The 22,561-nt window shown below is 41.1% G+C and overlaps 3 protein-coding genes across 3 annotated transcripts; 1 reads left to right on the top strand and 2 right to left on the bottom strand.

Moving 5' to 3' along the window:
- Nucleotides 1-339: 339 nt before the first annotated feature.
- On the top strand, nt 340-4,611 carry cgrrf1 (cell growth regulator with ring finger domain 1). Its single transcript, XM_083790320.1, has 6 exons — nt 340-529; nt 1,459-1,595; nt 1,776-1,947; nt 2,733-2,880; nt 3,218-3,325; nt 3,628-4,611. Exons 1-6 carry the CDS (start codon nt 426-428, stop codon nt 3,967-3,969), a joined length of 1,011 nt encoding a protein of 336 aa, XP_083646446.1. The 5' UTR covers nt 340-425; the 3' UTR covers nt 3,970-4,611.
- Nucleotides 4,612-4,934: 323 nt separating this feature from the next.
- LOC310876698 (26S proteasome regulatory subunit 10B) lies at nt 4,935-16,774 on the bottom strand. The gene is made up of 14 exons (XM_083790319.1): nt 16,660-16,774; nt 14,685-14,764; nt 14,552-14,591; nt 14,027-14,079; nt 13,826-13,893; nt 11,831-11,945; nt 10,852-10,939; nt 10,657-10,718; nt 10,174-10,297; nt 8,400-8,461; nt 7,396-7,516; nt 6,913-6,993; nt 6,540-6,611; nt 4,935-5,210 (listed from the first exon to the last, which is right to left on the bottom strand). Exons 1-14 carry the CDS (start codon nt 16,742-16,744, stop codon nt 5,092-5,094), a joined length of 1,170 nt encoding a protein of 389 aa, XP_083646445.1. The 5' UTR covers nt 16,745-16,774; the 3' UTR covers nt 4,935-5,091.
- Nucleotides 16,775-20,111: 3,337 nt separating this feature from the next.
- Nucleotides 20,112-21,906, bottom strand: LOC310876544 (carbohydrate sulfotransferase 6-like). The gene is made up of 2 exons (XM_083790108.1): nt 21,826-21,906; nt 20,112-21,485 (listed from the first exon to the last, which is right to left on the bottom strand). The coding sequence occupies exon 2, from the start codon at nt 21,361-21,363 to the stop codon at nt 20,257-20,259; it is 1,107 nt and encodes a 368-aa protein (XP_083646234.1). The 5' UTR covers nt 21,364-21,485; nt 21,826-21,906; the 3' UTR covers nt 20,112-20,256.
- Nucleotides 21,907-22,561: the final 655 nt, after the last annotated feature.

Genomic DNA, 22,561 nt, shown 5'->3' with positions numbered 1-22,561 from the left:
AGCCTTAAATATCCGTTAACGTTAATACGATTAAACGTTCCATTTTGCCCTCTGATGGTGTCCTATCCTATCACAGTTATTAGAAATAATAATAGCCTACCAAACCCTCACACAAAACACTGCATTTACTAGAGCGCTCAATGGATGATAGAAGCTATGTATACGTGCTCCTCCCAAATGCGTGTAAAATACGCATCACTTTGTACAAGCGCGATCTGTGCTAGAAAGTAGCAGATCCACAAGCTCAGAACGCGACGCGTTGTGAGCTTGTAGATCAGCTGCTGCTTTCGCCCCGAAGCCACGACCAATCCCCTCACAAGCCACCGTCCGTGTACGGAAGTGTGTTGTTGATGATGATGTCAGTGCATGGATGTTGTTGTTTATCCTCGGATTTTAGGACAAAATCGGGTTGAAATCCATATGAAATGGTCGCCGTGTTTCTAGTGACGCTGTATGAATACTCCCCGTTGTTTTACATTAGCGTCGTGTCGTTATGTTTCGTTGTCACGGCGGCGATGGTCCTTGGCTGGTAAGTAAATCTACTGGTTTTGTGTCACGTAATAACAAGGACGACGATGATGTTGTGGTAAATGTTGTCATTTGTCAAAATATGTTGTTAATTAAATACATTTTAAGGTTACTTACAGTAGCTCCTCGTTTCAATTTTGGGATCAGCTAGCCTTGGAAGACTATATAGATTTATTTTATTTGATCGAGTCTGACTTTTACATTATGCAAAATGTCAAAATCAATAAAATACATCTGTGCCATAGTCTTGATCCGAGGCTATGGATCAGCATCATTTGTAATGTGGACGTGTGTCACCAAAATGATGTCGCAACAGTGCTGCATCGGAGTTGCTTTGCCAAAAAGAGCTGTAGATCAGTTATTTTTCTTTCTTTTTTTGGCAAGCGACACCGCCATACTATGGGGTATAAATTAGGCTTTTAATCTACTTCGGTGATGTGTCAGGATTATAATTATTGTCCGCGTCATACCAACGAATTGCTGTTGTTGGCTTGTCGTGAATTCAGTGTGAGCACTTTAAAGTTTATACATATATTTTTCCCGGTGATTGTCAATTAACGGAGGCAATAATTTAAGTCTGTTTTTGGCAAGTGCATCATCATGGCTTTTTTTAGCCTTGGTGCCAGCAAGCCCATAAAAAAGAAAGGGAAAAGGGACAGGGTCTAATAATAATAATAATGGCTTACCTGTGAATCTCTGGCTTCATATCGATTACATCGGCCCTAAGGGGACCTGGGGACACAGAACAAACTAGGCTCCAAGTAAGCAATAGACTGGCCATAGCCTGCAGACAGTGGAACTGATTGATGACAGTTAAAAACAATTAAAAACAAATATTCAGGTATTGACTTTGCCTGTGTAGTGTTTAGCCAGGAAGGATTTTATGGTTTCTGTCCTAGACTTCATATTGCTTCACTCTGTACCCTATAGGTTTGGGTTTGATGTGCCAGTGATACTACGGAGTTCTGATGAGTCAGAATCAGTGTTACCAGTACCAGAGAAGAGGATGGTTCAGGTGACCAACCCCTTTGCCCTGGAGGTGGGCTCTGGGCTGGCCTCAATTAATGGTAAGAACACATTCACTCACCACTCAATGTGAGAGTATTAAAAAAAAACGCACAAAAGCACTAAGGCTTGTTTCCATTGGGGTCCTCCATAGCCAAAGCTAGCCTAGAAATAAACTAACATGTGGCTTTGGTTCCTCTGCTCACCACATCTAACGCATAATACATCTCCATTCCTTCTAGAGGGTGTATCTCTGAGGCCTTGCTGCCTGGAACCATGCGTGTTGACCTGTTTCTGGGGTTGTGGAGTCCATGCCCTCCAGGGGGCTTTCCAGGCACACCAATATGGCCAAAGACTCACCACCCCACAGCAGTTCCAGCACATCCTCCAGTACCAGTACAGCCACAGATTCCAGTATCCTTTATGACACAGCACTTGGAAGAGAGTAGTTCTAAAACTTTTTAAATTCCAATGAGTCTGACCTGCATAAGTCTGAGAGTGTACACATTTTATTTAGGGCTGCAACTAACGATTATTTTCATAATAACAAAAAATATAATTCATTCAAAAATGTATTTGATTAGCTGCTGATTAGGCTGCTATTCAAATAAGAAACAAAATAAAAGTGAATTAAAGCTCATACATTTGATTAAAGAATAGCTACACATGTGTCAGTCTAAAAGGAACAATACTCTTCTGAACTCAAATAGGTCATTTAAAAATAAATATTCAAAACATATGTTTTGTTCTTGATACTAATGGTTATGTGTCATATTTTGCTTTGCAGTCGCTACTGTGCATGTACAACTATCATCAGATTGTAAGGCAAGAGAGATGGATCACTCCTCTTTAGTTTAGTTACACTTAACACTGGAAAAACTATGGTTAAGTGGGAAATCATCTATGATAAATTGCAAAAAACTCGTGATTAGTTGCCGATTCGATTAATCGATTACTAAATTAGTTGACAACTACGATTAATCGATGAATCGTTGTAGCCCTAATTTTATTACAGACCTGTAAGGGTCGAATTAGAACGCTCTGGAACCCTGAGGGTTCCTGCTGAATCCAACTTTGACAACCACTGGTGTTAGTAGGAATGTAATTTATGTATATTTGGGAATCTGTGTTCCAGTTATATCCAATAAGTCCATGTCAAGGCATGTGTTGTGTGTTAAATCCCTTCACCAACCACTCAGAATTGGCAGTGGAGATGAAGAAGAGGTTCACATGGTCTTACCAGCTGATCTGGGAATCACAGACTTTGGTCCATTGCCAAGAGATCGCTACCCTCTAGTGGCGGTGTTGACTCTGGCACAGCCAGAAGCCAGGGAGGCATACAACATTGTGAGTCCTAGTGATGAGCATACCTACTGATGCACCATAACTCGACGATTCTGAAAATCCCTTCTAAATCAGTACTCACACTTTCAAGATTAGTAAAAAAAAAAGAAAAAAAGAAGGAGGGCAGATGTACAAGCTTGCAGTGCAGTACGAAATGACGCGCTCTGAGCTTGTATATATATGCTATTTTTGAATAGCCAACGCAAAATCTAAAATGACAGAAATGACAGCCCAAAGTCCTATTTTGGGCTGGTCATTGTAAGTGTGAAAGCCTGTTTGTGACTCTTGTTTTCTTTTTTGTTGCTGTATTCGTGCTTCTGTTGCTTGCTTTCCTGTCCAGGTGGCCAGTGTGACAGTCATCCATGTGCCGGATGACAAATATGGCCTTTCTGCACGCATCCTGTTTCAATACCTTCTCACCTCACAGGGTAACATGTATGAGCTAAAGGTATGGCATGGGGGATGTACTAACCACAGTTTCTGCCGTGTTCTGAAATATTGCTTCATTTTCTGAAAACTTTGCTTGTTGGATAGGTCCGTCAAGTAAAACTTCACTTGCAATGCACATTACATACAACTTAATGTGTTTCAACAGAAATACACAACAAATAGATACAAAATGGTGCCTTGGGTTAATCGAGTAATGTCCAAGAAAATCAAACTTGGCTGCCAAATAAGTGGATGAATGGCTTCTCACTGGCTTTTATAACAAAACGGTGACACCAGCACGATGTCTCTCATTTCCCACAGCCTCTGTTCATGTCAGCAGAGGACGGCGAGTCGTTTGGACCATCAGACTCAGACCAAAGCACAGAGCACCCAGAGGCACCACAGCACAGCGACACAGAGCCCAGTGAAGCCCCGGAGCAACCCCAACTAGAGGACGGCGACGAAGAGGACTGCTGCGAGAAAAAAGGCAAAGACTGCGTTGTTTGCCAGAATGCACCTGTGAACCGCGTGCTGCTGCCGTGCAGACATGCATGCGTGTGTGACAGCTGCGTGTCGCGATTTCAGCACTGTCCCATATGCAGAGCCTTCGTGCTGGAGTCCTTTGCTCTGTTACACGGGCCATTTTTATTAGAAGAGGAATGAGCCAATGCTGTATTTAACAAGTTAATATTATTTATTAGCACTGGATTGTTATTGGTTCGTTAAGACCAAATAACAGAATATTCTATGTATATATTGTTGTATGTTATGTACATATTTATTCCATGGAGAATATTTAGCCGAGTAGTAGATTTCATGTTCAGTACAAACTCCCATTGAGTGAAGGTTTTAACTAAGTAGAATTCTAAATGAAACTTTGTTTGGAATGTGTATGAAATGCACATGAGTGTAAATTCGTACTTGCCGCTTTTTGATTGCATTTCTCGGCAACACGTGTCAATCACTCTGAATGTAGTCACAGTATTTCAAGAGATGATGCTTCTCGCTCATGGACCTCATGGTAGGACCTATTTCAAGCAATGCAAGTGAGCAAAGTAATAAAGGGCTTTGATCATATGCAACAGTGATTACCAGTGAGCAATTCACTGATTCTTATCACACATTGGAAGTCACATTCCTCAAATTGCCTGTGAATGAATTGATGTTTTGGATCAGTTTCTTTTTTCTTAAAATAGTTTAAGAAGGCGACGAATGAAATATGTTTTAATTTAGGCTGTCAATGTGTTACTGTTAACAGTAGCTAGACTAGCCATATCTATGAAATAAAATAAGACAACAATAGTGTTATAATTGTAAGGCTTAATTTTATTATATACTTTTATACAAATGTAATGATGAATCTCAGATACATAGCAGGAAAGTCAGACTAGAGACTTATAGCATGAAGTGAATGTACTACTTGAGGTCACTTTGTTGGCAACTGAAAAGAAATTATACAATGTCGCTTTCCACAAACATACAAAATAAGTAACATTGTTTTGTTTTTCTGGCCTTTATGGGATAGTTATAACACAGCAAAACGCATATCCCACTTTGAAAACTTGCAACTTAAACCCTATACTTCAGTCCCTCTGGGGTCTATCCTTGGCCCCTCCCCCCCTCCCCAATATACCAAATCTCTTTGCTAAAAAATAGCCTATCTACAAGCTCACACTGATCATATTGTGACGCGCTGTGAGCTTGTGGATCTGCAATGTTCGCCCCCAGAATAGGGACTCTAGGGTTCATGTGGTAAAGAAAAGAAAAACAGACACGCAAAAGCATTTATAAAGGCTTGTAGTCCAACTTTGACTCCAGTTTCTTGGAATCTGCCACCTTGCGCACAGCTTTCATAAAGTCCTCCTGCGTGACATACTCACGGTCCGCACGGATGGCAAACAAACCTACAGACAAACACAAAGTCAACATAAACTAACTAAGAGACATCTGTGTAGGGGTCAACAGATGATGGGGAAAAATTATTGATGAATGATTAATAAGAATCGATTTGGGGTCATGGATGACACATTTAATAGGAACTAATAGCAGATCTACAGTACAAGCTCAACATGCCTCATCAAGCTTGTAGATTCGTGTGGCACTGTTGTATACTGTATGAAACAGTGTGTCAGTGGTTCAATTTAGTTTATTTAAACTAAATTTGTTGATATTAATTTTCTTTTTTTTAAGTAATCGATAGAATACAAAAAATGTGGATCTGTGGATAAAATCTTGAATGGGTAAATATTCATTCAGTCAAATCCCCTATGGCTAGGGATATGTAACTAATTTGGTAATACCGGGAATTATTTTGTTAGTTATATTGTAATCACTATTAAAGGTGAATTCCTAGCTGTTTTCTTACCGTAAAATTATTAACATAACATATCCACTGTTCATTGAAAGACGCAAAAAATGATATGTACTCATGCCGAGCACTCCTCAGCTCAGACCGTGGACGGCGGGTGAATCACTTTATTTATATATATATATATATATATATATATTCCCTTATGATTTAGGGAATACTATTGCACTTTCTGCTTTTCGACACCTTGACTATTCAACTACAAATTATATTCTAAATGAAAATAACTATATCTGCACCTACCGATCCACTTGGGGACTTCAAGATCCAAGGTGGTTAAGTTAGAACAAGCTAAAACTATGAATATGTTATAATATTAATACGTATAATTTGTTAAACTCTTAATTATTTAGCAAATCACAAGTGATGATGTATATTTTTATTTTCACATCCTCACTTCCCAGTTGTTTATTCAACTCGAGGTTCAAGGTTGTGCTTTATTGTTACATCTTGTGTACAGGTACGTAAGAGAAACTGGGCACACCTGAACAAACTAGTGGGGAAATGCTGTATTTGTGATACAACAGTGTCGTATCACATTCTGTGTTTATACATGTCACACGCAGAATTAATTAAGTAATATATGCCATATTTTTTTAAACATTATGTAGAAAGGATCTAGGCCATTTGGTTAATTAAAACACTGATGCAGTTAAGGCTACAATTTATTTTGTTGACCTTAATGATGAATACAAGCAGCATGCCATCATGTTTATTAGACCATCTCGGGCAAAAGTAATTTTGTTCCTGCACAAAGTGCAATAAAAACAATTTAGTTTATTTATCTAAGAAATTGTCTCTTGGATTAAATAAGCTGATTTAGTAATGGTTTCAGATTTGTTTTGAAGAACAATCCCAACCCTACCTGCTTCTGTGCACACATTCCTTAGATCGGCTCCATTGAATCCATCAGACAGCTTCACGATGGCTTCATAATCTGATGACAGTAATAATGAACAATGTGTTTAAAAGAAGACTAATGGTCAACATCAGGCTTATCTTAATTGCTGATTAACCATCATAAACTCAATTAATGATTTAATTGTGTTTTTGGCATTGTACAATAAACATAAATTCAAAAGGCTATTACAGTGCCTGAGATTCTAGAGATATGCCAAATAATTGTGATTAGCTCCAATAATTGCGACATAGCAAATTTGTAATAATTTTGACAGGCCTAACACTGAGTACAATGTCTTAATGTGGAAAGAGATGAGTCATGTAGCGTTTTAACAAACCTATTTCTCCATGTTTAGTGATTGGACTCGCGTGGATCTTCAGAATGTCTAGACGAGCTTGCTCATTGGGCAGCTCGATATCTGTACAAACAGAAGAAACTTATTTTAGTCTGTCTTAATGACAACTCAGTGGTACAATGAGTGTTCATAAAAATATCACTATAACTGAAAGGTGCACAGCATCTTGTGAGGTGCCAGTCAACGGGAAAAATACTACAAAAGGAACAAATGTATAGCCGCACACTCGTAGCTGCCAAATGCTGTTTATTGTACAGAGAAAACAAAAGACAAAACATCACCTAAAATCGGAAAAGACAAAATGCAAGAAAACGACAAGCAACAAATACAGTAAATTTAGATAGGTATAGAATGATATAGCATGAACCCGGCATATATCATTTGGGCAATATATAAATATGTATGGACATCTTTCAGCATGGAAACGATTATGCTAAATATCCTAGAGGGGAGCGGTGAGCTTACGGATTTTGCGGTCCAGCCTGCCAGGACGCAGCAGAGCGGGATCCAATGTGTCAGGTCTGTTAGTGGCCATGATCATCTTTACTCTGTGCAGGGTGTCGAAACCGTCCATCTGGTTCAGCAGCTGAGGATCACACAGAGGATTCAAATGAGTCAAGTTAAAGTTGAATACATGTTTATGGTTAGGGCTGCAAGATTGTTGCATATCATAGCTGTTGGGCACAAACGTATGTTCTCCATATTTCATATTTTCTATATTCTTTCATGAATCAATGTCCTCCTAGTTTATACCTTTGAATGCCAGTGTCGTGCAAAAGTAGCAAAAATAGCAGATCTACAATGTAATTTTTACAATTTGTTTTAAATGTTTGGAAATGTTTTTAAAAGAACGAAAATACATCGCATGGATGCAACTGGGACGTATCCTCAGTGATGTATCCCAAGGTCATCGAGGTTTCGGGTCTCGCGAACATCATACCCCTCACTCGGGTGACCCAGCCGGGGTGATCAAGTCCCGACTTGCGTCCTAGTAGCTACCCTCGATCAGACCCACTAGGGAAAGACCAGGGCTACACAATCCGTTGGAGGTACTATTCTGCCATGTGGAGGGACTAGGCTCTGTGGGTTGACTCCTGTCCAGGCCCCTCCTACGTCTCACCAAGTCCACTCCTGCTCTCACCTGCTCAGGAGTACAGCTAGGACCTGTGTGTTGCACCAGACACTTCATTCAGGAGTGGTGAATTCTTGAGCCGCAATGGTTCTGCAGGCTCCACCGCTGGGCAACGGTAGTACTGCAGGCTACACTTGCGGCTCGAATGGCCCTCCTAAAGGCCTCACAGAAGGTTTTTGGGCTTCCTCCTCACAGAGGATGCAGGCTGGGGCGCTAACCCATACTGCTCCTGAGGTGCCGTCTACAAATAATAATAATAGGAATGCCAGGTTCAAAGTGGTTACTGATGACTAAAAACTGTTCTCCCTCAAGCTGTCTAGTAAATGGAAGTGAGTACCTCCATAAGAGTCCTCTGAATCTCTCTGTCTGCTGAAGTTCCCTCTGAGAAACGACGGCCACCTGAAATACATGAAGGAACAAACACATTAATATTGATCACACATTCATTTGACCTTCAAGGGATTTACCATTTAGCAGAGCAGACCTGAACACTGACTGCAAGTCTGCAACCATAAAATAAACTTCAATTCCACAAGCAAACAGCTGTGAGATCAATCAAGGACAGAGCCAATGACCTGACGATTTTGTACACAATCACTCACGACAGATAAAACCAGCGGGCCCCCGTGAATCCTGCATCCTCCCGCAATTAAGCAGATACAGAGCTTATAATAGCCTACACTTTAGCAAAATATCATGTCGGATGAGAATGTACTGCGCTGGACAAGCACCGTGGAGTCTGTCTCACACTCTCTCCAACAGACATCCTCAGCCACACTCCCAAAGTGGCAGCACCTGTCAATCATTAGTAGGCTAATCACTCTCTGTGAGAAGTGCATGTGTGGAGTTCCTTTTCTCCACAACAGACTTTTTCGCTTCTAAGCCCTGTGTGCGTCACAGCGTCACTCAGCAATAAGGTGAAACAGAACACAAAGATGAGTAGCCTATTTATTTTTTAACAAGCAGCACCCCTCTCTCTCTCTCTCTCTAGCATGTGTGCGCGCTGCTGCATAATGTCTGTGACTGTGACACAGACGCAGTCAATAATATATAGCATAAATAATAGGCCAAATATAACACTTTCCCTCTATCTGTGACTGTGATCAGCTCCTCACACATATAACTCCTCTCTCGTGCATGCACGCCTGCTCAATCTCAGCAACTGTTTGCGTAAATGTATAAATATTTTCTCTATCCCAATGGATTGTGGGGGGGGGGGGTTGTGGTGTTGTTGGGAGTCAGGTTCGGCGAGGCCCGGTCGTGCGGTCTTCCCCCCGGCCCGGTACAAAGTTGTTCCGCCCCTGGTTATAGTCACCAATGTACACAGTTTTTTAATGTACAAATATTTATTTCCAAAAAATAGGTAGTTAAACTAGTCGACTAGTAAAAATGACTAGAAGTGAATGCCCTAATATATTAGAAACACTGCATTGTAGTTTGTATGCCTCAACAAACCAGTTTCAGTTTACAATACATCCATGTGTGTCAAATAATATTGAGACAATTTAATGTCTCAGGAATTTAATAAAGGTTCTATATTTTGTAGGAAAATGTAAGCCATCACTATTTTGATACGTATTTGGTGAGGTTGACCTACTGTAGTACATTAGTTAATCTGTGGATGTTTGTGCCTAATTAAATAAAATTTCCCTACAAGCGTTCCTGAGACAACGCCTCCATGAATGGGATCACAGTGCTCTTGACCACCAAAATCTTCATTTCATCATTTTATTAAATGTGTGTGTGTGTGTGTGTGTGTGCGTCTGCGCAAAAGTGACACTTGGTGGTCAACAAACGCCATTTCCGTACTCAGACGGACAGACAGACACAGAGACACACATAGCGGTGGGAGTGGCTATCACCACTCAAAAAGCAGTATATAGAACTGTGGGGACAGAAACATTCAATGTAATGCCTTGCAAACAGCAAATAAATAAATAACACATCCATGGCTTGTTTAATTTTAGTTTCACAGTGATAAATCAACCAAAACAAAACGAACAGAGAAATTAACAGAGAAATTCCTAATTTCTGCAGGTGATGCGAATGAAGAAAATAAGCCTTCTAAAACATCAACATGACTTCAAAGCAATCCAAGTGAAGTAACTCACCAATGGCATCGATCTCATCCATGAAGATGATGCAGGGCTGGTGGTCTCTGGCGTAGTTGAACATCTCTCTAATCAACCGTGCACTCTCACCAATGTACTTATCCACAATGGAGCTGGACACCACCTGTATAACACACACACACACACACACACACAAACAAAACTTTAACAGGACATTTCAATACATTATAGCAGCGGTTCCCAAGCCTTCTTGGCCATGCCAACACCCTGTTACCTCCCGACCTGGCTGATGCACCCCCCAGATGGAAATATAAATGACATAAGCTATATAGTTTGGGAACCACTGCATCATAGGATTTAAAATCCAGGCATTTAGCAGGTGCTCTTATTCAGAGTGCAAAAGTAAACAACATCATGTACCCTTATGGTAAATGGTCATGTAAGTCGAAAAGAACGACATTGAACAATGTAGTGCATCAACACTAACACTAATATATGTGTAAACATGGTGATGCTCTTCACCTTTAGAAAATTGCAGTCCAGTTGACTGGCGACAGCTCTGGCTAGAAGAGTCTTCCCAGTGCCTATGGAAAGAATTGTTTGATACCATGAGAAAGGACAGAAGGAACTTTTACCTTTGCTGTGCTACTCTAAAACCACTAAAGAGAATGAAACCAATAATGTAGGCAGTACTAGGGTTTTACTCAACAATCTCACCTGGTGGTCCATAGAGCAGACAGCCCTTTGGAGGGATGATTCCCACTCGCAGGAACAGCTCTGGGTTGGTTAGCGGCAGTTCAATCACCTAACACGGAAATTAAGATTGTTGTTCAACATGTTTGGCAGGACAAGTTCTCTTAGATCAGCGGTCCCCAAACTTTTTGGGCCGTGCAGTGTGCACCACCTGTTACCTCCCGACCTAGCTGACGCACGCCCCAACACTAGAAGTCTTGTTGCATTTGGTCGAACATTATAAATGTTTTAATATGACGATGGCAAATAATCACAGAATGTCACTACACTGAGAGACATGCAGCTGCTCTATACAGGTACATCTCCTTACAACAGTGTTTACCGGATTTTGCCGTTTGTAAACTTTGTGCTAAATAACACCATAAAACCGCCATTACCCTTTTCATGTCACGCACCCCCGGCCTAGACTCTAGGGGGTGTGTGACATGAAAAGGGTAATGGCACCCTCTAGGGCCTAGAAGGTGTACACGCACCACAAGGGGTGCACGCACCAGTTTTGGAACCCCTGTCTTTATACAACTTGCCCCAGTATACAGTTGTCTAATGGCTCAGCTTTGAGCCAATCTCTGAACTCAGGGGGCTTCAACAGGGGGCCGGGGACCCCTAAGGGGTCCTCAGATTTACTACAGGGGGAGTGCCAAATATTTGTGTCATAGGAATTAGGAACTTTATTTTTTCAAACGTTTTTGAGGGTTTAAGTGGTTAACACTCTAAAAATACATACTGTATTAACATGAATCCAACACAACACTACATAGTGCTGTCAAACAAGACTATGAAGCCATCTATGAAATCTATGAAAAAAAACTACAACACAATTTTATACAATATGTAATGGGGGTGTAGTGGGGCTGCTTCATCTCTGTCGACTCTCAGCTAAGGGGTCCTTTGACGGAAAAACATTTAAGAGCCTTGCTCTAAACTCATCTACTTGATGACACACCTCTCGGAGCTCACGGATCTGTTCAGAGAGGCCTCCGATCTCTGAATACGAGACATCGCCAGGGTCCTCATGAGACATGTTGTAGACCAGGGGGTCGACCTCTCTGGGCAGGTACCTGGGGGAATAAGAGGGAACACATTTTATGAACACGGAAATCACAAATAGCACATGAAGAATTTCATACAATCACGTAACGTTGCATACGAGACAAGACAAACCCCTTGGACAGATCTTGCAAGCTGTTGGTTAACCAATTTCAACCTGGCGTCTCCCATTTGGCCCATGTCATTACTAGCAAAACAGATCTACAAGCTCAAAACGCACCATGATGCAACATGTGATTTGTGTGTGTGTTTCTATTCAACATAACATAACATACAACAAAGTATAGAGAGCTTAAATGGTTAATCATCTTATAAGTCATCTAATCATTAGAGAATGCTACTATATAATCAACCACTTTAACATTTGTTTGTTTGTTTGTTTTGTCGACAACAATGGAACGTGTCGGGGAAGAGAGAAGCCCACAAAATACTTTCTTCCAGTACCATGTTTCTCTCACTAATTAACTACTACTGATGTTGGGTAGGAATGTTATTGTTGTAAGTAGGGGTGTGCTGAAATATCGATGTTGTGATATCTCGATGCTTCCTCCCGCGATACGCCGCCGGCAAATATCGATTAAATCCGGGAGGAAAAACGGGTCGCGGAGCGTCCGTAACGGGGGATAATTCCAGGAGGAAAAACGGGTTGCGTGTCGTCCGTAAAACATGACAAAGTTACTAGTAGACTAGTAGCCTTTTATGCATAAAAAGCAGATCTGCTAGCAACATGGGGCTGCCGTCTGTGGTCACAGCAGCCCCATGTTGATAGCAGATCTACCTTTTATGAAACAAACGAGCTCTCTCTCTCTCTCTCATTGTGAATGTACCCCGTTGAAGTTACAAGAGTTAGATCACTGCAGTGTTGTACTGTTCATACTGTATAAGTTGCTTTGATATTATAGGAAATAGCCTACCATATAATTTATTTTATTTGTCATTAGCCTAACTGTAGGCCTAGATACAGATATTTGAATGTGCAACAAATATGCTGGACTACAGTACTGTTGTAGTACTGTATGTCTCAGTTGAAGTTAGCCATATATTTGTGACCAGATTTGACTGAGGGACTGCCATTGGATTTGTTTTCATGTCATATGAAAGCAGGGAATCATAGCTTCAAATTGACATTGGTTGTTCAAGTTAAATTGATGTGTTGATGTTATTACCATAAGTAATACTGTTATAAAAGTGTTATGTTATGTTATAAAGTGACCACCTGCAACTGCACTGTTTAATATCTCATGAGGACTTGGTTTCAATAGGCTACATGAGCCAAGCACATTTTTACTGGGTTCTAACTGACACAAAATGTGATTTATTCATTATGATCAGTTTGAAAAGTAGAAATATACTGTAGGCCTCCTTCTTATAGCTGCCTCCTTCCAATATAAGACTGCTATCAGAATGCGTTGAGACAAATAAAAGCCTGGATTAAAAATTGAGGATTTACGGTAGTAATTCCTGATTATTGCCTTTTATGTCTTTTTTTTCTTTTTTTCAGTTGTAGATATCGTGATATCGTTGATGAAATCTCTTGCAAATCTCGCAACTATCGCTATAATATCATTATCGTGGGCCTAATATTGCCACATACATCATATCGTGAGGTACCCATATCGTCCCACCCCTAGATCATCATCACCTTTATTTATACTCAGAAATACAGTTGAGCGCAAGCCCTCACTTTCAATGTAGCCAAGGTTGTTGTAAGTGCAGTGAGTCTTGTATAGAACAGAAGGGGGGAAAAGTAAGAAATAAGAAACTACAATAGTCTCACACATCACTTTGTGGCTCAACCTACAAGCAATGACAATTCAAAGCAATTTTAGGTTCCCAATGGGCAAGAATTAGTAGAAACGGGTCACATTAGTGTTGCCCTCGCCCCACCTACCTCATTATAGTGAGTGTAGTCATATCCAGTGCCACTCTGGTGCCTGGCTTGAGTTGTGACTTATCCAGCTGTGAAGAAAAGTATTTCAGATCAAATACAGCATCATTAAAATGTACCTTGAGTATTGCAACAGGAACACTTTGCAAACACACAGTTTTCTCAAGAACAAAAACAACCAACACCTGCCATTAACCTACGCACCTGTCTGCGACATCCAACCACATACCGAGGTCCATTTGTAGCCTTGACAATGACTGTAAAGAGAACCATCACCAATTAAAAACAACTTTCAGACTTCCACTGAATTTACATTCAGTTTCAATCTGCAGAATGCAGTACAAGAGCACAGTGGTGAAGCTCAGGACTCTGTCACATTAGCATTCCCATTCAGTACTTGGGGTGCCGGGAGCAAATGGAAGGTATTTTTAACCTACCGTATTTTCCAACATCATATTGCAAATTTGAATGTACTGACATGGTCCTACAGATGTTTGTAGTAAAACCTGGCCAGTAAAATTATATTACGATATGAAACACCTTTTTAAATTGGGCAACACCTTCCAATTTGCAAAACGTTACAAAATACCTATATACAGTACCACCACCAGCCCAACTCCAGGATGAAAACGCTGTCCGAGTTGAGGTGACAGATGGGACTAAGTGAATCCAAACTCAAACATTTTAATCTTTAAAAAGGTTGCAAAACGTTATTTTTTACTAACTTACATTTCTCCTCAGTCAGTTGTTTCAGCACTTCTCCAACAATCTACAAGACAATGAGGACAATGTCAGAGGAGGTACTGTCAGTGATCAAATAGGAGTCATCTGTCTTTTTTTAACTGTTCATAGTGAGGCTTACCTGTCCGACACTTTGCAGAGCTTTCAGGTCATTCTCTGACTTCTCATACTGCTTGGTCTGTTCTCTGAGCTGCTCTCGCACTGTAAACACAATTTTAACATTGATGCCGTTTATGCTTATTTTATTTGACAAGGACATCAACAACAATAAAAAAAACTATCAAATTAAACAGCACTATGATCACACAATGTATTGTGTGTCTATTACATAGACTGTAAAAAATATGGACAAAGCGTTCACCGGGTCTAACATGAACGTAAAATGAAGCCTGTAATAATATGCTAATTCCTGATGTAAGTCGCCATCTTTCTAGATCCGTTTGGTACCAGCTGGCCATTGGCTGGCTCCGTTTGGGTCCAGCTGGCCATTGGCTGCCCAGACAAGGAGGCGGGACTTCCCCCCTTCTTCTCCGTTGGTTTTTATTTTGACTCGAGTGGGAGGAGTAGACTCTTGAGTGGGAGGGGAATCCCGATCATAGACGGTAGCCATGCCCCTCAGAACATACGCGACTTTATGGTCATTATTTTAATTAATGGGACCATAATTTTCCAAAAAGAATATTATGACATTAGAAATGAGACTTTAAACTAGTGACTGGAAGAAGAAAGTATTCATGACCATGTTTATTAAGGTAATACAGTCTAGGTGAAGTTGGGCCAAAATACATGGGCCTCTATGGAGCTATGGGGCTTTTTGGGTCCAGTCCAGCGCCACAACAGGCCATTATATGAACTACCGATTTCAAATGAGGCTTCACGAAATATCTGGCTGACTGCCCCCCTGGTCTATTAACCATCCCTGCTTTAAAGGACAACTTTAGTTTTTTTCAACCAAGGTTCATGTTTTAGGTTGTTATTAGAGAAAGTAAAAGATGAGTGTTATTTTTTTTCCATTTGCTGCTTTCTTTAGTTTTAGGGATTTTAGCTGTTTTTGACAGGGGGGCGGGGGCATTCGAGCATGGTGCTAAATATGTATTTTTTTACAAAATATTATGGAGATTTATTTTTTTATTATTTACTATAGCCCTAATAAACCCCAGGAAATTACATCTGGCCACAAATAAATCACAGGATCTACTGAATGTGAAGGTAGCCTAGTGGGGGGAAGCCACACTGTGTGTCATAGGCTCAATGTCAGTTTGACACATTTAGTCGATCTCGTGATGTTTTGTGGCCAGATGAAATTTCCAGGGGTTTATTAGGACTATAGTAAATAATTAAAAAATAAATCGCTATAAAATGTTGTAAAAAAATACATATTTAGCCCCATGCTCGAATGCCCCCGCCCCCCTGTCAAAAACAGCTAAAATCCCTAAAACAAAAGAAAGCAGCAAATGAAAAAAAAGAACACTCATCTTTTAGTTTCTCTAATAACAACCTAAAACATGAACCTTGGTTGAAAAAAACTAAAGTTGTCCTTTAACACTCAAATACATTTCAAACTAAAACATTCCAATGACCAATAATTCAACAAACCATGATCCAAACATTGCATTACCCAATCATTTAACAGAAATAATATGTCAGAAAAGGAATAAGAAGAAGCAATGCTTACTTATTCCTATTATATTTCCTACCCCTTTACGACAGTGTCTCTTGCCGAAAAGAACACTGACAGGTACTATTATGAGTAGGAAGGGGACCACGTACGGTACCACCTCAGGGCTACTTGAGGGGGTTCACCGACACATTGACCGAATTCCATTAGTATTCTCTGCTTGAAGCCAAAACGTTTGAAAACCACTATAAAACCACATCATTGTCAAATCAACACTGCACTTGTCATCGTTAGCATTAAGCTAGCCGGTTCGGTTCACGTCCATCCATTCATTTTCTATGGGGATGCCCACTGCATGACAAAGCACTAGCTAGCTAACTACACGGCTAGCTGCTAACGCACAGTCAGCACCTCTGAACAAATAAACAAGTTCGTTTTATTATCAGAACACAGGAGGTCTGCATTGTTAGTTTCTTACGTTCTTTTAACCGCCCGTCAATTTCTTTATGTTCCAGTAATTTCTTCCTGTAGTCTTGAAGTCCCTTCTCTCTGCCGTCCTCCATGATGCCGCACTGAATGACGGGAAAAGACGTCACACGTGTTTTGCTTCAAGTCCCCGCCCACGTTGTTTACAATTTTGACAGTCATGTAGGTAGGGTGACCACATGGAGCCATCTCCATGATGTCCCTCTTTGCGTGGGACAGTCCCTCATTTCCAATACTTTTTAGCTGTCCCACAAATTGAGACCCTGTCCCACAACTGGCATGCATTTACAAAATAATGCCCTGGCTAATAGTTGGCTTTCTGTTGTAAAGCTCTCACAGTTAACAGTCTTTGTATTGAGTTTGTGCTTAAAATGTACTGTAAATTCTACAAACTGTTAATAAATATTTCAATCAATCAATCAAAACTCTCTCATTCTCTCTTTTCCTGCAAGATGTGTTTTAAGCCTGTTAAAAATAATGAGAAATATCCCCTAGGCCAGGGGTTCTCTTCTCAACGTTTTTGGCTGGGGACCACCGGAAATACCGGCCTACTGTGACTGGCACGCAGGTCTAGAAAATACATCATAAATAAATACTGAAACCAGATATAAGCTTCAAGCGGTCACAGTTTGTTTGTTTGATTGATTGATTGATTGACATTTTTTATTTCACAGTATGTAGAATGGGTACATTTCAAACGAAAGTCAATACTATGAAAAAACATCCTGTAGGCCTACAGTATGGGAAATAGGGGTGGGGGGGGGGGACTCTCTGACTTTATATGGCTTAGTATTAGCTCTGGTCCATAGCCTTCTTCTGCTTCGATTCTGACCTGCAGTATAATGTCATACTTATACTGCAGGTCAGAATCGAAGCAGAAGAAGGCTATGGACCAGAGCTAGCTTAGTATATGACTAGTATTATGGCTTCTCAGAAGACAGTGTTACTTGAGGATAGGAGACAGAAAGTTCTACCAGCTAAACTAGTTTTGTTTGTCAACGTAGCTTAAATAGCTGTGGTTTATGGTGCGGTACTGCGCTTAATCTGGCCAGATGTCCGAGATGTCTGAGGACGATGTAGAGAGACTGTAGTCGACTATGTCTGATGCAAGAGTGGTAAGGTAACATACTTTTGAGTTGACTCACACTGTCACACATACTGTAGGGCGTAGGCTCTTGTATGTGGTACAGGTATCACGTACAATACGACAACATCTCCTACAACATATTAATTAACATGTCATCCCAACAATTAAAAAATATATATTCAAACAGATTTAAGATTAGATTGTGAATATTAAAAAAGAAGAAATTATGGACAATATTTTGTACTTTAGACATGTTGCCACGGACATGTTTTTTTTGTTTTGTTTGTCCATGTACGGACATGTTGATGACCCCTGATCTGCACACAAACAATGTTCACTGGATCAGTGGAACTCTTGTTATGCTTGTGTCGTGGAGCATTTGCTATAACAAAGTATAGATAGACCCCAGTAGTGTCATTGCTGTAACTTGTTATCTGGAATGTGATGCTGTTTCTGCAGCTGGGTGAACTATGCGTAGCATAATATGCTATTATAGTATAATGGATGCCTTATAGACCCCCACCCAAAATCAGTACCAGCCCCCACTGTATATTAGCCAATATGCACCATGAGACTGTAATCCAAAATGCAATTTCATGAACCACATTGTCATATCCATATTAAGTGGTCAAGTACCATGATGCCAGGGACATACACGATAAGACAACTGGTGACTGTTGCAGAAAACAAGCTAGAAGTGAAAATGTCATGGTATCCTCTAGTCTATAGTGTCTCAATTTCTTTAGAACCCGTCCTGAATTGTTGTCCCAAGAGGGTCTATTTCTAAAAATTCCATGTGTTAAATAAAACAAAATATTGTTTATTACTTGATGAATCAAATACATACAGTAGGACCACAAACAAGCCCTCAGGGTTCTTTGTGTTATCATTGTAGCATTACTGCTGTAACTGTACCTGCTGTGCGATTCATTAATAAAGTATTCAATCAACCAATCAAAGTCCTACAAATTATAGCCTTGATTTTTATGTAACATTTGAGTTATCTTTATCATTGAAGGAACCAAAGTCAACAGGCCATTTTCAAAATTACATTCCATTTTAATCTGTCTCTTAAAAACATCTACAGTATATGCAGTTATGCACGTTGTAAATGAAGGTGATTTAAGATTAGACTACTGCCTTTTATGTAGACTTCCCATACCCTTCAAACCCTAAACACCTGTCATGTAATACAGCTGGATATTGATTTCGTTTTTGTATGCAAAAAAGCAGGATTACACAGTTATAGCTAATGACTATTTTATAAATGCCTAACAGTAGGATCAATTTACTTCTTTATTTTAAATATATTGTTTGGGCTAGTAGGTAGAGAGGAAACGGTGAGAGAGATGGACACACACACACACACACACACACACACACACACACACACACACACACACACACACACACACACACACACACACACACACACACACACACACACACACACACACACACACACACACACACACACACACACACACACACTCAATTGACATTTTAAACCTGTTTTGTAGATTGAAATCCAACAAAGCAAGCCAGTTTCTTCCTCATGTTTGTGAGTTGTGACCAAAACCCTGCCTATTAAATCTCTATTGAGGCAGTGCAGTGTGCGCATTCCATAAACTACGTTGGCATAGTTACATATGAACGGTTCTTAATATGTAGACCTCACAGTACATTATTATGTATGACATGGAATCCAGGGGTCATTAAATTATATCTTCTCTTATTGTCTTTTGTCCTGCTGACCATGTTTATATTATTATCCACCACCTATACCACAACTAAGAATGTGCACTGGATAATTGTATGTGATATATATTGCCCTTTCAATCATTTCTCATTATGAAGTAATCCATACTGTTAACAAACAAACAATGTTTTTAAATCTAATATAGGACCTAATGAAATCTAAGCTCACACTCACAACAACCCATCACACCATACCACCTTGTGAGCCTGTGGATTGCCAATCTTTGCTATTTGTCATACAACATAAGTTTAGGTGGTTAAACCACTGGTCAGTGGTTAAACCAGTGACAACTACTTTGATCTGTTATGTGTGTCCAAACCATCCATGTTTGTTTGGAATTATTGAGTGTTTATTGTACTAAGGCATTATGTCCCCATGATATTTGTGTCACTTTTAACACACACTTGTTATAAGCTAAGATAAGTATTTGGAAGTGACGGATACATTTCAGAAGTGTCATTATTCATTGCACCAACAGAACCAAGAGGGCTGCATTCTGAATAGGTTATGCATGGCTTCCAGAACAAAACCAACAATCTCCTCAAATTTCTGCCATTTCAGGGCAGATCAGTGTTGCATTAAGCAGACCAGATTACACACTAAAATTGGGTCCTCCTGTGTTAATGTTTATAGACCCGGAGGATTGTACTGTGTAATGTGGATATCATGACAAAAGAGATTTTGAAAAAGTATTTTATCATCAAAGTCATCAAAGACTATGAATATAGACTACATTCTAATTATTATTGGTTTGTTGCATTGTTGGTTCTGTCATTGTCAACGTTCCTGTACCCTAGCAACAACATGGCGTCCTTACACACTTCCTGTATCTGTTTGACCTTGTCATGGGCCAGTGTGGAACGCCACTCCTGGGAGACGTCGGTAGCGTTCTGCGAGGTCACCGTATAGATCCAATCCTGCAGCGGCCCGGTCATTTCCAGACCGACAAACTCGAACATGGTCTTGATCTCCGTCAGTGGATCCTGCACAATGTCCTCGTAGCGCACCATCATGTAACGACCCTTCAGGAACTCTGGGGGTTCAAAGGTGGCCCTGTTGTGGATGCGCACGTGGCTGCGACAAATCTCCTGCATGACGCGGTACTGCGTGTCCGCCACGGAGGTGCCCCCCTGTTCCAGGATAACGGCGTTGTCTTCCATGAAGGCGTTGGCCGACTGCTCTCTCGACCGGACCACGGCACGCGGGTCCCTCACCATGTGAATGATTCGGAGGTCCAGTTCTGGGTCTTGGAGGAGTGGATAGAGCGACTCCAGCTCAAAGTAACGTACCTCTTTCAGCACCACGTGGCTGTAGGTGTGACAGGCCCAGGCCGCCGCCTGCAGCCCCCTGACACTGGAACCGCACCGCTTACGACACTCTGTCTCGTTGCTGAACTGGTGCCGTGGCGTGAGAGAGCAGACCGGCGGGGAGCACAGAGCACGGCTGGTGCTCCACCTGAACAAGGTGGACACGTCATGCAGATCCGGCATATAGGCCTTCATTGTGGAGAAGTCACAGTGAAACACGCTCCGTATGAGGTCCCGCACCGCCATCCGGAGGGCCGTGGCGCCGGAATTACGCAACGTGGTCCACACGTGCCAGCCAGGCTCAATCAGATAGAAGACTGACGGATGCTGGCTGAACACCTGGCCCAGGAAAGAGGAGCCCGATCGCCATGACGATAGCAGCAGTACGTGAACCTTGCCCTTGATTGGCCTGGGGGTGTAGGGACCGAACTGAGGCGTGGGGCTGACAGTGACACTGAGCTGAATGTGCCATTGGTAGATCAGCACCATGGCCAGCAGGATCACCAGGACAGTGGTGCGAGGGCCCAGTCTGCAGGGAAGCATGATGATCGCCGTGTGAATCCCTCTCGCTCTGTGGTACTGCTGTTGGTGCTTGGGCTGGATGGATTCCTCTCTGGTTCTTCTGGGTTGGTGTCGGTCTCTCTCTCCCTCTGGAGCTGTATCAGCTCTAGGCACAAAATGTAAAAGGATTTAAAGTAGGCTACTCTTGCAACAATAATGCGGCAAGTATTTAGGATAATGAGTCATTAATATACAACGTACTGTAAATGCACCACTTGGCCTAACCACCTTCTTTTATTTATTTTTATTATATCGCGTTTGTGAACATTTTGAATGAATTAGTCTAGGCTGTCAAGAAATTACAGTAATTCAGAAAAATAGGTATAGGCACTGTAGGCTATTGAGTGGATTTTCACTAAACAATATGGGAGAATCCTAGATATTTAAACAGCATTTCTCTCACATTCTGGCTTTCCATTATCATTGGCTCAGTGGATGGCTTACCTTAATGCCGGTTTTGCCTGTCGACAGACCACACTATCCAATGGAGAACCCTTCAAAATCCCTTGATGGGATCACTTGAGGTGAATCCTTAGACAGAACTGCTATCTCTAGTGTAGGTTTGTGTACAAAGAGGACTTTTCTTTAAGCCATCGGTATAGTGGCTGGCAGTGGGATGGGCAGGGCCCGGTGGACAGCAGGGGTGAAACGCATCCATACAATGAGAAGAGAGAGAGGACAAAAATAAGACGAGATTACTATTATTAACGCTCAATCACCCATTGGAATGTACAGTATGCATGCCTTTAATTCAGCCTTTGAATCCTACTCGTCTGGCAGGTATATCTCTTTGAAAACCTTTGTAGGTACAATGCTACGATCCGTGGCGCGCACAGATAGACACACCCCTGCCCTTTTGGCAATGTGTTCTTTAAAAAAAAAGGCTAGTAGGCTAGTGTGTGGACCATGGTGACATTGATCAATTCTTGATAAAAGCGCTTCTACTATATTATTTAGGCCCCCACAATCTAAAGCTATGTTTCTATGTCAGTGGTTCTTCGATTAAAAAAAAATAGTAGACCTACAAGCTCGTAGCGCGCCATGAGCTTGTAGATCTGCTATTTTTCAATAGCTATAGCATACCATAATGCTAATACCAAAATGGGTTCCCGCCCCAAAATGGGTTAAGGCAACCAGCCGGTTCCACGCGCTGCACAAGGTGCACTTTTTTCACTTGAGC

Source organism: Protomyctophum parallelum (genome assembly GCF_964188405.1).
Source record: "Protomyctophum parallelum genome assembly, chromosome: 19".
In the NCBI taxonomy this organism is placed as follows: Eukaryota; Metazoa; Chordata; class Actinopteri; order Myctophiformes; family Myctophidae; genus Protomyctophum; species Protomyctophum parallelum.
This window is presented reverse-complemented; position numbering and strand designations above follow the sequence as displayed.